Raw genomic sequence first — 15,164 nt, 5'->3', positions numbered from 1 at the left:
TCCTGGATAAGACCTTGTTTAGTCTGCGTCTGGATTACCCACGGTTTAGAGCTGCTGTAGTCCTGGTTGAGGTCGGTTTGGATCAGGTTTGCACGGAGAGAGCTGTACATCGCAAACCGAACTCAAATTACAACTGTCGCAACTAGCAAATTGCAAAAGGCCTAATTATTTTTGTAATATAATCTACTTTGCAACTAACATCCAGTCTTATTATGTATAAAACCAGCAGTTGAGCTCTCTATATAATGACGTTCTGCAAAGTTGACCATATTCTTTAAACGAAATTGCTCCTTTACAGGTTTAAAATGTGAACTTTGACAATATTACTGATTAAGGATACATAAATCGCAAACCTAATTGCCATTGAAGAAGACTTAGTTTAGTCTGGATCAAGCACAGTGATTTGACTGCTGTTGCGATATTGAGCTGTAAGAAATAAATGCAACTGAATGGATGATATCGTGGGTGTCGTCACGATCCTAAACTGTCAAAGTCTATTTCGATACAAAGGAAATAGCTAAATACCTATTCTGATGTGACAATGCCCTTTTCTTTTCTCTTTTTTTAGACAATAGACAATAGTACTTTTTAATATTAACCATGTGGTCTTATACAAGTTCTGGTGTAGTTACAGACCGTTCTAACACATTTCAGGAAAGGTACAATGTTGTCCTATATATGTCTTATTTTCAGTATCGATACTTCTTTACGTTTCAGTATCGTTTAGCATCTGGGTGTCGTTGCTTCCGACAACCCAACTCCGAGCTTAGTCCTACTTTTGTACCAGTTCAGTTCTGTTCTTAAAAAATGCACACTATTTCTATATTCCAATTTTTGTACAATTTAAACATATTAGAAATACAAAATAAATGAGAGTTAGGTAAGAAAAGATAATAGATTGACACTTACTTTACACAAATGTATGTTTGAAATGCGTTAACAACATCTACGTCGCCTCTACTTGGAGCTCCCAGCGCTCCAGTCTAATTGCTTTATTTCTTTCCGAGATGCCAAAGTTAATTATACTTTGGCTTTTGCAGGTGCTATTATCTGACAATTACTCCACAGCTGGTCGCAAGGAGGGAATGGTGCGCGGCTTATCCTATGGGGCGTGTTAGAAAGCTAATAAGACCCGCTTTTTGTGTCTTTTGGGGCCAAAAAGGGGGAGGAGTTTAGCATGTACCAACACCCGATGTATAGACTGCGCTTGGGCCGTCCTGGGGGAAGGGGCAAGGGAGGGTATAGTATAGTTAATAGCAGGGGGTTTAAGCTAAAGGGCGCTGCGCTTTACTGATCCCCCACGAGAGGTCACAAAGGTCAGCATACTGTCGTGCTAACAATGAGATTCCCCATTGTCTCTGGACTAATACCAGCCTCCACGAGAAAATAGTCACCCGATAACCCCCCGAGCGGAGGCAGGTGCAACGGCCGTCCTGCTGCTACCTAGAACACCACTGTCTCACTTTCTCAAGCAATAGTGCCAACACAGGCAGTAGCGCCAGTTTGGCTCATTAAGAAACTGTACTTGACTTTAACGTTTTTAAAGTGAGGTTATATCATCACGCGGAAAGATCCTTCAATAAATTGGCTTTCATACAATAATGCCTGCAGCAGTTTACTTATAGAAAACACAAACAAACAAAAGAAAAGGGCACGGAGCGAAAACAAATAAAACAAAATGGGTGTAACTTGCAGAAAAAAGATGACAAACACTAAATTCCAGCATATGTCCCACAACAAAAATGTTCCATCCATTTGTTTTGTAATAGCCTTTTTATCCATCAATTGTGGGCAATTTGTCTCCCAGATGCATTGTTGATGTAAGTGTTGAAGACAATGTGAAGCGCCGTGTTAATCTCAGTGCAATATTTCTGAACGGTCGGACAATCATAAAACACATAACGATTGGCTGACTAAAATCACAGTTTCGCCAGTGACTAGTATTTTCCAAACTTAATTTTTTAATTGAACAAAAACAATTGTTCATCGAGTGCTACACATGTTGTGAACGAACAAACAGAAACATGTGTCTGACTAGCACACACTTCAGAGTAGGGATGTTGTAAGTAATCAAATCAGACACTAATCAATACCAAAACTAGATACTCATTTGAACAATATCAATACTAAATAATAATATGCATAATCGGGACACAATTGGACCTTTCCTTGAACACCTTGAGCTGTATCAAAACTAGTATTAGAGAAAGTACATGAGAAGAGTAGTTTGTTACTATCATTACACTACACTACTGTTACTATCACTATCATTTCAAATCAAGAATCAAATCAAGTTGGAAATGTTAGTATTATGAAAACAGTACTTTAGTGTTTGTGTATCTTGCATATCTTGATTATTCCATTTTTGTAATCACTATTTATTGAGTATAATAAATCATAAATCAAACATTTCATAAACTGCACAACTCTACTGCCGCAGTACAGAGTATTTCCATTCAAGCCTGACAAAAAGATGCAAAAGCCGTCAGTCAAAAACTATAGAATAACGCATAAAGATAATGTCTTGTGTATGGATATATACTCAATTCTCTTATATTCCATTTTCCTGCTCTTCCCTAAACTACTTTGTATTCAAATGCAGTTTAGTTCTGTCTTTTGGGATTAACAGGGGAAAAAAATAAAAAAGAAGTGAATGATAGATTTCCACCAAAATAACCCAAAGGCAACACGAGGAGAGGCGTGTTTGTGAAAAGAGGAAGCAGAGCACACAGTGTCTTAGTAATTCTGGTCGCCTTGTCTCTCACATACCATAGGCCGTTATTGTAGAGACGCGCCTGTCACGTCACATTTCGCTCTGGAAATGTCATTTGGCACCGCACCTGCTGCCTGGCTATGCTAATAAAGCCAGGTTTAACTTTGATTAGGATTCAGAGGAGCAGAGGAAGCGAACATCACAGAGAATCCAGGCTGGCAAAGTCTATCCAGCTTCAACTCTCCGTCCGCTCGTCTGTTTGGACTCGTGACATGTAGCTCTATGACTCACGGATAAACGGGATGAATATGTCTGGATGCATCACATATGAAACATGAGGGAGAGGGAGACGGCGAGAGAAATGGGAGGGGGAGGGGAACGAGGGAAGGGAAAAAAAAAAGAGAGCGACGGAGAGAGACGGAGGGGGGGGAGAAAGAGCGGGAAAGCGAACTGGGAAAGAGGAGAGGGAAGACGGAGCGAGGTGAGGTGGGAGGGAGGTGGGAGGAAGAGGAGGAGAGGAGCGCGCAAGAGAGAGAGACTGACCTTTATAAGAGCATGTATCGGCTAAAGGGGGAGTCAGGCCTGCATGTCAAACCCGGTTAGTTTTACCGCGCCGCTGTGTTTGTGTGTGTGTGTGTGTGTGTGCGTAAGAGTGTGGTGATGTTTAGAGACGAGTGGGACGGAGAGCGACTGAGCGAGTAGGGCATCGTGATTATGGAAACGGTGGTAAAGACGATTATTTAAAGCACAATTGAGATCGCGATTGTTAAAAACGATTACTAGCTAAGAGAAAAGGGGCCTAAAACCAACAAAAAACAACAGCTGTACACAAAATCTTTTCCACTCAAGGTATACGAGCACTGAACACACTTAACACACCAGTCAATGTTGATCATCTAGACTACTCCATTATTATATATGTGTTGTATTCGATTATATGTGTATATTTTTGGAAATTTGAATTAGATTAGTTTCATAACCGGTAATACCTAACCGTGTTGATGCAAAATTGAAGACATATTTTATTATTTATGTTAATAAGGGTTTTGCCAATGGACACAAAAAACTAAACTGAAGCTCCAAACCACATGCTTTTACTGACATGATTGACTGCGGAATATTTGATTAAAAAGACTATCTTTATCTGCACCTTTCACTTTTAAAGTCATGTTTGTGTTTTTCTTTGTTACATTGTGATTTCAATGCCTATTTTAGACTTTGAATTACTTTTGTGTACAAATTGTGCACTACAAATAAACTTGCCTACTAGAAATGACTGAACCTTTAATTAAAAATCGATTCAATGCAAAGCTGCACCCGCGGTTTAAATAGAATCACAATACATCTGAATGAGGCAAATAAACAGAGAGTATCAATAACAAACTGTATATTTATGCAGAAATGATAATGGTAAAAACAACACACTTACCCCCGGTAGTGTCTTTTGCTCGTGCAATGCATTCTGGGCTTTGAGAGCGGACTCACGTGCACAGTATGTCAGGAAGGCACATCCTGGAGGCAGAGAAAGGATTAGTCAAATAAATAATATTTTTTTCTGTCGTATTTCTGGTTGTCTTAGCGTCATGTTGTGGCAGACGGCCTGTGGGCTGAGACACATGGAGCAGCTATGAATAATCAATTAGTCACAAGTATTCGGGCAATTAAAATGGTTTTAGGGAGAATTCTCTGCAGAATCATTTGGGTATTGTGGTTAAATGTTGATCTAATGTCATGATTATTCTTTATGTGTTGTAGGTAACTTAAATATGAAGACAAGAAGATGATGTCAGCAATAAGACACTTGTAACTGAATAAATGTGTTGCTGTGGAACATTCCAGGCAAAGCAAAAGGGCTGCAATGATAATTAACTAACCGTGACAAGTCGAATATAAATAATTTGAAGCATTTTGAAAATAGTGACCGTCATCTCAAATGGAAAGACCTTTAATAACAAAGACAGTGGCATTATTAAATCAAAATGTTAAGAAATAATAAACAATTTCTGATTTCCATCAATAGCACACTTTATTAATGAATAGTCAGTATCGAGAAGCCTTCAGTCACCATAGAAACAATCGTTGTCTAGTCGACTACTAAAACAATGGTTAGTGACTGCCCAGCAAAGCAATAACACATCGATAGGGACAAGCAGTTACTTATTGAACTTTCCATAGATTGGACATGTTAGCATGACAAAAGTATACACAATTAACCTAATTATATTTTTGTTAAAGCTGTGGATTTGTCCTATTTAAACTATTTGTAGAATTCAAATAGCAATGCTGTGATTTGATGTGTCATTGGGAACATGTTTCTAGCCACACAAGAGTTAAAATCCATAGGGCCACTATAGAAAAACAGTTCCTTTCTGCGTGTACGTTCTTTCCTGTGACAAACGGCAGTGAGTCACAGACATAAAGCTCAAGGGCTAAAGGCTGCCCACTCCTTTAGTGCAATAATCCTTTGACAATACATCTGAATTTAGCAAGATTACGCAGAAAAGTAATAGGCAAAAAGAAATGTACGACAAAAAGTTCACCCTCTGAAATACTACTCGGCTCAACTTGACATATTAAGGTCAAAATACAAATTTGAGAAAATCTACTTCTATTTCTGAGCTGCTTCTGGAAATGAACTGAAGTTTTGATGGTATAAGAGGATATATAGGCTGAAGTTTACAAGTATATGTATTAAAATGGCATTAGTATTGTCAAACAAAAAAAGGAACAAGCTTTTTCCTTAGAATCATTTTGGCAATAAATACTTCTGCTTTTTTGTATTTCTAAAAAAAACATTTGAAATTTCAAACTATTTAGGCTTATTAAAAGCTATTTCATATTTTATGTTCAATATCATCTGAATGAGATATACCTACTGTAAAAGAGAGCATTATAATAAGTATTTATAGGTATTAATAATAAGTATTATTTTTGTCGCTGAAGTAAATTATTCTTTTTTTTTTGTTCACTGACAATAGCAATAAACTATTCAAACAGTCCATACTTATTTCTAAAAATAAAATGCATTTAATCCGTTGTAGCATTTAGCTGAATTGTCATCGCAATATTGAGGTCTACTACTTCAGAGTTATACATTTCACAAATTAAAATGTTACCAAAGCCTTCCACTTTTAATCAAGCTTTCATACTTTGACCCCGTCTATGAAACCAAACCAATATCATCCATTGCATGTCATTAGTGAAGCGCATGTCACCTAAAGCAGGGGCTGCTGGGAGACAGGCAGTCACAATGAGTATTTAACATGGGCCAAATGTATGCAGAGCCACATAATAGAAAAAGGCTTTCATTAACCTTTAAGGCCCGCTCCAAACATGAATATGTAAATGTATGCAGAAGAGGTGTTATAGGTGCAGACGGACTCGTACCACCTGGCCTATACGTCCCTCAAATGGATATCGCGTTTTCATAGGTTCACAATAGCCTTTGTTTTCTGGGCTCAGATCTTCATTAGCAAAGGCAGCTTAATGTCAGCTTCAGTTCATCCGGCAGTGAAGCTTCTAAATGCATCGAACGTGCGTGCACCGGGATAACTCCATAAAGCTCTCCTTATCTTATAGCACTGTAAAAATGATTTACTGCTCAGTGCTTACCAAATACGAGTGGAATTACTAGGAACACATGCTCTGTCATTGTAAGGTAGTTAAACGTGAGCGTGTACCCAAGCAATGACTGTTTAACTATGATTTACCTGAAATTAAGTCGATTTTATACATGCAAATATATATATATGTATGCAACATGTGATAGCTTGATGCATGTCTTCTCACTGAAATAGCCCTCTGTATTATGCAACGTTCCCTGACAGAACAGTGATTTACCCACGTGCACTGCACTTATGGCGTCAAACACATACATTTACTAAAATATTAATGCTGGCGGAGTGGTATAATCAATAAATAGTATAAGTTTAATTTTATATGCCGAGGTAAATATTTTCCAAACTGATTTTTTTCCCCTCCTTCTCCATTGACTCCTGAAGCTATTACTTAAATAGGAAAGAATTATGAAAGTGTGTCCTTTCTAGAAACCCTCCTGAATATAACTGAATTAAGCATAATTTGCACTGATGGAGCCAGTTATAAATAGGATTTGCCATGCACTTTCCATTGGTTATCGTAGACTTGTTGTCTTTAGCATATAGCATACGACCGTTTAAGCAATGTTGCTGTACAAAACATTGCTTTATTTGGGCTTGTATGAAGAGCAGCAATATTACTTAGGGCTGTAGAACCAATTGTTATAGCCCAAAAAACAAACAAATAAGATGAAACTCATTCATAAATAATGGATTAACCAAGTCTACAACCCACAATTGGGGATCATATTCTAAACACCTTCCTATTGATTAATTACATGTAAAAGGGAGCTAAATATCCTTCATCTTGTTTACATGGCGCCTGAGGTAACCAAATTGGCATCAGTTTTAAGTGTTGGTCATTACATTTGCCATAAAAATAGAGGCATACGCGAGATTACAAACATGATTGAATTTCTTTTGCAGCCCGGACATGATACACCATGGGTTTTGGTGTCATAAATGTTTTCTATAAAAGGGAACAGGGATAGCTTCACTCGTGTTTACTGGAAATTCAAGCCAGCTGCAGGGCACACTGGGGTATCAGACCAGCAGAGCCACTATCATCCCCGAGCATAATAAATAAATACTAAATGAAACTGTATCTTTCTCCATTTTGTTTGTAGATGTATCAAATTTGGTGCAAAAAGCCTCTGTATGAACTGTCAAAAGCCAGTGTACGAACAGATGTGCCATTATGATTGTTTTTTAGGTTGTAGGGCTAAATTAAAGGCATACTATGTCACTTTTCCACCAAAATATTGAGACAACGTTACATGCCAATCCTGAAATGCGCCAATCACAACATCAGAAACAAGATCAAACATTCCCAACAGTAAGTTAACAGAATAAATAGACAAAATATAACAATAGGATTCAAGGAAATGATTTAAGAATCCATGGAAAGGTTAGTGCTTTTCCAGGAATGTTCAACCATGTGGCATTTAAACTCATCTCCATGGAGACAAGCACCGGTAGTCAATTTACGACTCACTGTGATATTGCATGGTTTTCAAGGTAGTAAAAATGAATGCATAGATACAAAGGTTTAAGGCCATACTATGGAATATACGGATAAGATCAATAGCATCTCCATGGATACAAACAGGCTTTAAAACGCTATATATTTAAAATCAATCTTTTGACCAGTAATTCCCGCTGACAAAGAAAACGTTTTAACTTTGTACCAGTTTGTGTTACATGATAAAAAGGCTGGCATTTGCCGATTTCTGAGCTATAAACCAGGGTAACGTTCACAGAAACACATTAAAAATAGCATAGTTTCGTCTTTGCGATGTTTTGTTGTCGTTATCGATTGAACGCATGTTAAATGTGTCAATAGCATCCTACATCATGCGGCCCTGTGGAGCGTACCTTTGTGCATGCCGGTGTACTTGTCCTTGATTACTGTCAGCTCGTAGATCTTCCCGAACTGCTCGAAGATGGGCTTCAGGTCCTTCTCCTCCAGGTTTCGGGGGATTTGCCCGATGAAGAGCTTGATTGCGTCAGGCTCCTTCATTGGGAAGTCTGTAACGAGGGCGAGGGAGGGAGAGTGAGGGAGAGGGATGAGGCTGTGCAAAATGTTTCAAACGTGCCATAGAAGTAGCAATGGTGTGAAGCGTACTGCAAGAAACTACAGTGAAATACATATACAGTGAAAGGGTTGCGCAAAATGAGAACAAAAAAAGTATTTCTTGGAAGTATGACTAAATGCAAAGATTAAAATCCAGCTAAATTGAGACTAACTTGTGGAAATCATAACTAAAAATGAACTTCTTGAATATTGTAAGACATTCAGGATCATACGAACTAAATCGCCTGCAATTAATGAGGGTGATATTGACAAAAGTAATATTGCAATATTTTAGTATTTAGTATTATGTTGTTGAACAATATTAGAACTAGGTATCAGGAATGTGCTGAAACTGCCTATAAACGTCTTACTTAAGGTTCAAGACCATAAGTGCAGAAATATCACTTTATATCCTTGTTTGGAAGATTACATAATACAGTCTTTTTGTGGTCATGTATAAGAGCTTGACTTACAGACGTTATACTCGATATTCTGATTTTACATTAGCTCCAAAACAACCAATGCAATATTATAAATGTTTCAATACCATTGCCCACCTCTAGCTCTGATATTAAGATATAGCGATAACTACCGTAATTTAGCGATGTATTGTACAGCCCTAAAGGACATTTCTTCTTAATTCGGTCACGAAACTCACTCATAACATTCGAAACATGTCGTTGTAGTGCACCGTTCGACATTGCCGTTGCATCTTTTTCTCATTCCGTGCAGCCCTGGAGGAGGGACACAGTGATTTGGATGCGGTTTGGAGGAGCAGACAGGAGCCTGCGGGCCTGACTTCACACCACACAGGAGGTGAGAACAGGAGGCTGAGCGGGGAGGTGCCGAATCAGATGGTGACCAAAGATGCAAGGGATTTAAGAGCTTGGAAATACCAAAGTTTACCCTGTGTCGACTAGACAACGAGGTCAGGAAACAGTGTTGGCTTTTTTTTACATGACCAGTGCTATCTACACATCAGTACATCCGTATCATTGAAATTAACCGAAAGACAGATTGTAACAACACCCAAATATATTGAGTTTCCATTTGGCCTTTTCCACTGCACGATGTCAGAGGATGCAGGGCAGGAACCACAATGAGTCAACAAGTCTTTTTATAGCATAACATTGTTCCTTGGTCAAACGATTCAAGTAAAAAAAAAAATCTTTATTCATCATTTAAATCAAGTTTAGCATGACGTACGACTCCGTGTTATTGGTTTAGGTGTGAATATTGATCAACCCTCCAAAAAAACAAGGCCCGTCTACGATCACTATTCAAATTAACCTGATGGAAAAGCAATATTATGTTGCCTGGACAAACAATAACTTTGTACAGCGTCCTTTAAAAGCAGTAATACAATCTGCGATGCAATCTCCATAGGGTGATTTAGAACTAGCAGCATCTGGACGCACTCTGAGCACAACAGGTCTTTACCGTAGCAGCGTAGTAGCACAAAGACTGCGAATAGTCAAGCGAGTCTGCCGTAGAACGCAACACATTTTAGTATACTCAAGTAGGCTAGTATGTTTGAATAGGCCTACTCAAAAGGATCAACAGATGTACCATCCATCTGGACAAAGGCCAAAACACACAAAAACCTCCCTGACGGATAATGTGAAACTCATTGTTACATAATTAATTAAAGAAATAAAACATTTAACTTGGTGTAAATATTTCATATTCACTTGCAGGCTATACATGCTGCCTTTGCGCTGTAAAAAATATGCAGCTTCCACAGCCTTGCAATGTCATTCCATAAGTTAAAAAACCCTTTTTGCTCAAAACATATCTCAAATTCAATCAAATGTCGGCCTTTAAATTAACATTTTACCTGACGTATGAATGAGTAATGCTCTCTATAGAAGAAGTCATCACACATTGGCTGGTTGTCATCTTTCATTGTACAGTAAAAGATAGGGACTAATGGATGTGTCATGCATGGTCTGTACGTGGGGTGGGCTTCTTTGGTCCCAATGCCATAGTAATGTCATCTAAAAACAGTGGTTTGTACGAGGAAAAATAATTAGGCCTAAAATGTGGCATGGCCTATGAGGGGGGAGTGGACTTGCCCTTTTCCTACAAAACTAGCGGCTCATAATTGCAAATAAACCATTATTAAGAACAATCGTCATCACATCTAAAGGAGGAGTAGATTGCAGAAATGATCTCATCACTTATTTCACTGGATGGAAATACTACAAATGTGTCAAGTTGATGAACAAAAGCAAAAAATAAATCAAAAGAGAATTGTTGAATTGATTTTGCTTGGCATTTAAATCGCATCTAGGCCAATCCCCCTCAAATGAAACATGACAGTCATCACAGCTGGAGACCCGCGCTCGCTTTGTGACTACAATAACAATGACACAAATACGATTTCACGCATTCAATCAAAAATACAGAGGAAGAAAACGGGAATAAATTGCCAAACAACATACCTGTGGTGCTACTCGTGGCGAAAACTAGTAGTAAGCCTTTCGTGCGTCTCTCTTATTTCTTCCCCCACGATTTGATTTAGTTGTCAATTGTCAACGATTCAGTTCATTTGTCTTTAAGACGAGTGCGCCTCGGAATCACAAGTTATAGGCCCCGCGTAAAACAACACAATTTACATCCAACGACGGTCCGCTCTTCGTCATGTGCGTCTCCTACTCCCGGCTGCTCCGTATTTTGGCGGATCTACTCTGAAAATGTTAAACAAACCTCGCCGGTGGGTCTAAACGAGGAGACGGGAGGAGAAAGAGGGCGATAGTGTGGCTTGCCGTGAGAGGACCGTGGGGAATAGGCAGTCTGGTTGTCCCCGCTCCTCTCCGCTCTCTGCTCTGTGTGTTGTGCGTCTTTGACGTCGTAAGCCGGTGTCTCCCTCCCTGTCCATCTCAAAAACCCATCCCTCCCCTGGGCAGGACGAGACGACGTCTGCGATCAGGGACCGTCGCAAAAGCGCAAGACGGGGGAGGAAACGGAGAGGAGCAGGGGGCGCGTGGGGCATGACAAAATACATCGCAGTCACGTCGAAATCGCGCTTCGAAAGGTCGCATTTGGCAGACTGCAATTGAAGCGCTTTCTTGTAAGTGTAAAAATGGCTAACCCTGTAGATTAGACTTCTGTTCTGATTCTTAAATATTAGTTTAGAGGTTAATATTTCAATCAAATGATAATGCTCCTGGACTTGTAAAATGTGCACTGTTAAATAATTGTTGGTAATAGTTAAAATGTGTATATTCCTTATATGCTTGAATTTATGAAATATATTTCACATTTCAAGGTTCTAAATCTTAAGTAATTTTACTCATGGAAGGTTGCAAACTATTATTTTATTTTTTCTTATTAACTCAAGGATTCTGAATAATGATGTCCAGTGTAATTGAAATAATGATGGCTCGATTCCCATTTGTCTGACCTAAAACTTAAACAAGATTGATATTTACTGCTTGAAGAGCTGTGGGCCATTGCAATGGTCCTACCTTTAAGGAATAATGGAGAATTTTTAGCTGATTTGAGAACTCAAGCGGAAGTGCGCATGCGCACTCCCCCCGTGTGGACGCACAAAAAAATCTTGCGGCTAGACGTGCATTTGTTTATTAGCAAGACAGATCGCATCTCTCGTCTCCGTAGATTTCCGTCTCTTCTGAGCCAGCTCGAACTGTCCTTCTCTTTCTTGATTTTGTCCTGTACACGAAGGGAACTATATAATAATAGATCCATGCACTTGCTCATCCTGGGGACAAGCCAACGAGAATGCAGGTGAGCCTTAGCAGGACTAATCAGCAGTCCACGCCACGAGGAAATAAGACTCAGATTTGGCGCCAAAAAATCGTCCATTCCACCATTCACCTAAGGATAGACTGTACAGAGGCTGGCTAAATGACCAGGTAAATCTTGTAAACATTGTTTAATATATATAGCTATTCTTCTTTGGTGTTTTATGGCGGTTGGTATCCAAGTGTTACATTAACGCCACCTACTGTAGTTGTACATCGTAGACTTTATTCTTTTGACTTTAATTCTTTAGACTTTATTCTTTAGACTTAAATCTTCTTCTTCTTTGGTGTTTTATGGCGGTAAGTGTTACATTACAGCCAGACTTTATTCTTTAGATTCTATTCCAGAGCTGACTCTTCTTCATCTTCTTTGGCACTTCCGCCGTACAGCTTTATTCTTTATACTTTATTCCAGAGCTGACTCTTCTTTATCTTCTTTGGTGCTTCCGCCGTACAGCTTTATTCTTTAGACTTTATTCTTTAGGATTTATTCTTTAGACATTTATTATTTTTATTTATTTGGGCTTCCAAGAGCAACGCGTAAAATGGCATTCTGTTGTTACATCATATCTACAAGTTTTTTTTTTTTTTTCTGTTCGTTTCCTTGGAAGACGGCAAATCTACGGACAGTCCCTGACAGCACAAGATGCAAATCCGCCTTTTGTTCTCTCCGGAGCTGACCGTGGTCCTGAAACGATCCAGTCAAACCAGCGCCCGTGTCTGTACGCTCCCCAAAGCCTCCCAAAGACCTCCATAAATCATTCATGCCACCCGTTATTTATTTTTCAACGGAAACAGGTGTGATACTAGTAAAGAGGCACGTCCGCACGCCCTCTGTGAAATCTCGGCAGCATGTAAACAATGAGCCCACATGACAGCAGGCGGCGCGCACGGAGCATGCGCAGAACGACGCACTTCAAAGCAGTCACGATCTGAACCTGGTTGGCTAAAAAAAAAAAAGAAGAAAAAAAGCAATACACGACACAGATAGATTAACATTATGTGTCATGTTTGTTGAGCCTGGATACTTGGGTCACGTGGCGCTCCGACTACAACTTTAATTCCCCCCCTTTTTCCTCGCAAACAGCAATGATCTCCGCAACAGATTAAAGTTAAGACTACCATCTGGCACGAGTCTCCAAATCCCAGAATAACCCAGCGGCCTACCCCCCGCGCGAGCCCACTGTACAGGCGTGGCATGACTTACTTTAACCGGCTTTGATCGGGCGCATGTAGGACGGAGCGTGTTTGCACGTCGCGCACTCCCGTAAAGCGTGATTTATAACGCGGGCACAATGGAGGCGCAGATACCAGAGACGCAAAGAACAACGACATCTGGTGACGAGCCGTAAATAAAAGATGCGGCGAGTGGCTGAGGCGGTATTGTCTTATTTATGTGACCCAATATCGCAGCCTTTTAAGGGGTTTATAGTTGGGGTTTTATTTGCTTTCTTTGGCAGAGAGAGAAAGTGTTTTTTAAGGACAGCAGCAAACCACCTGTGAATAGGAGGACTGTGAGGAAAAGGTCAAAGCACTTAGCAATGTACACAGACATATTAAACTGGAGCTCGCTGCCTCCAAACGATCAATAACCTATATTAGAAACTGGGTGATTGAAATCAATTGAGTGCCTTGTAAAGAAAAGGCAGTGGAAGACTTCGGACTGGTCCATTTGGTTACATATTTCTTCTTTATACATGTTTAAATCAGGTTGACAATGTATAGTACATTGTGATTATGTTTGCATGTTTTTGGAAAAGCGTGTTTGTGAAATGAGTAAATGCCACACAGTATGTTAGGCACATAATATAGAAAAACATATACATAAATTAATCTCTATTCAAAGTATATTCTAGTTAAGTGGTTAGATTTAAGTCTATTTTTCAAGTCAAGTGGGACAAATAAAGGTTATCTTATGCCATATATCTGTTGCATCCTGTTTTCATTCATGTTTCATTCCAGTTTATTTTCAAACAGGGAAATAAAGTTAAATTATTAATAAAATGCCCACACTCAACGGTTCAGTCGTTGGTTGATGTTACAGTACATGTGCACTATTATCTGTTTTTTAACCATGTGCAATACCGTCATATTCATGTGCAATTACTGTCATACTCACGAGCAATTAAGGCCATATTCATGTGCATACAACTGATGTAAATAAGAGTGTTTACTTACCATTAGTATTAGTATTATTTAGCTATTTTTACTTTACTTTACTTTATTTTATTATTATTTTATTTTTATCTTTTTATTTTATTTATTTATTTATTGTCCTCCATTCCCTATTAAGAAATGAGTTTTGTTAATAAGAGTTTTTTGTTTTGTTTATAAGAGTTCTTCTATTAAGAATGTTTTTCAAACTTCCTATAAGTTATCTGTCCTTTCCCCCTGTATCTACTGCGTTGTAACACCGAAATTTCCCCATGTGTGGACAATAAAGGATTATCTTATCTTATTGGAGTCACAAGACAATTAAAATTATATATAAACAGCTGCTTCGCTGATCACGGTCCCTCTTATTACTCACATCAGAATTAGTGGTTATGTGATTAGTCTTAAAAAGGCTCTGTATACAGAAAAGACTCCCAATTTGGTGTGCACGTGAACATAGCCAGTGACTGACTGTGTTGTAATCACATTGTTTTGTATTTTGCAGGCCAAGCATTGAGTAACTTACATGCCACGTTGCCTAAGTTTTGCTTAGGAACAGAATGAAGACCAATTTTGAGAAGCACAGTTCTATATACTGTATAATCCATTGTTTAATTAAAACTATAGGCAGAGCGATATGCCTGAGGTTACATGGTTATTACATTGTCTTTATTACAGTGGGCGTGATCTGGAGATTGCTTTCACTCACTCCACGACCTCTAATATTGTACTATTAGAGGACAAAAAAGTAATCTGGCTACTAGTTTGAGAAAAGCAATGGACTCTATTGTGTCTAAACATTGTTATTGAAACATTTCACTTTTTAACATTACAAATACAAATAAACACGGATCATCAGA

General features: G+C 38.8%; 1 protein-coding gene across 7 annotated transcripts in view; it reads right to left on the bottom strand.

Annotated features, from left to right (window-relative positions):
* Window positions 1-11,283, bottom strand: part of LOC140362035 (CUGBP Elav-like family member 3) — a 68,570-nt gene extending 57,287 nt beyond the window's left edge. For 2 of the 7 annotated variants that reach the window (XM_072448035.1, XM_072448036.1), the window contains exons 1-3: window positions 10,828-11,282; window positions 8,185-8,337; window positions 4,143-4,225 (exon numbers count right to left, since the gene is read on the bottom strand). In XM_072448035.1, the coding sequence (XP_072304136.1) occupies window positions 4,143-4,225; window positions 8,185-8,329 (228 nt within the window). In that variant the 5' untranslated portion in view covers window positions 8,330-8,337; window positions 10,828-11,282. Of the gene's footprint in view, window positions 1-4,142; window positions 4,226-8,184; window positions 8,338-10,827 lie in introns of all 7 variants that reach the window. The other 5 variants (XM_072448039.1, XM_072448038.1, XR_011927048.1 and 2 more) reach the window with 4 other exon arrangements.
* Between the last annotated feature and the right edge of the window lie 3,881 nt (window positions 11,284-15,164).

This window comes from Eucyclogobius newberryi, unplaced genomic scaffold (assembly GCF_026437365.1).
Source record: "Eucyclogobius newberryi isolate DKJ021-1_F unplaced genomic scaffold, fEucNew1.0.hap1 SCAF_16, whole genome shotgun sequence".
Classification (NCBI taxonomy): Eukaryota; Metazoa; Chordata; class Actinopteri; order Gobiiformes; family Gobiidae; genus Eucyclogobius; species Eucyclogobius newberryi.
This window is presented reverse-complemented; position numbering and strand designations above follow the sequence as displayed.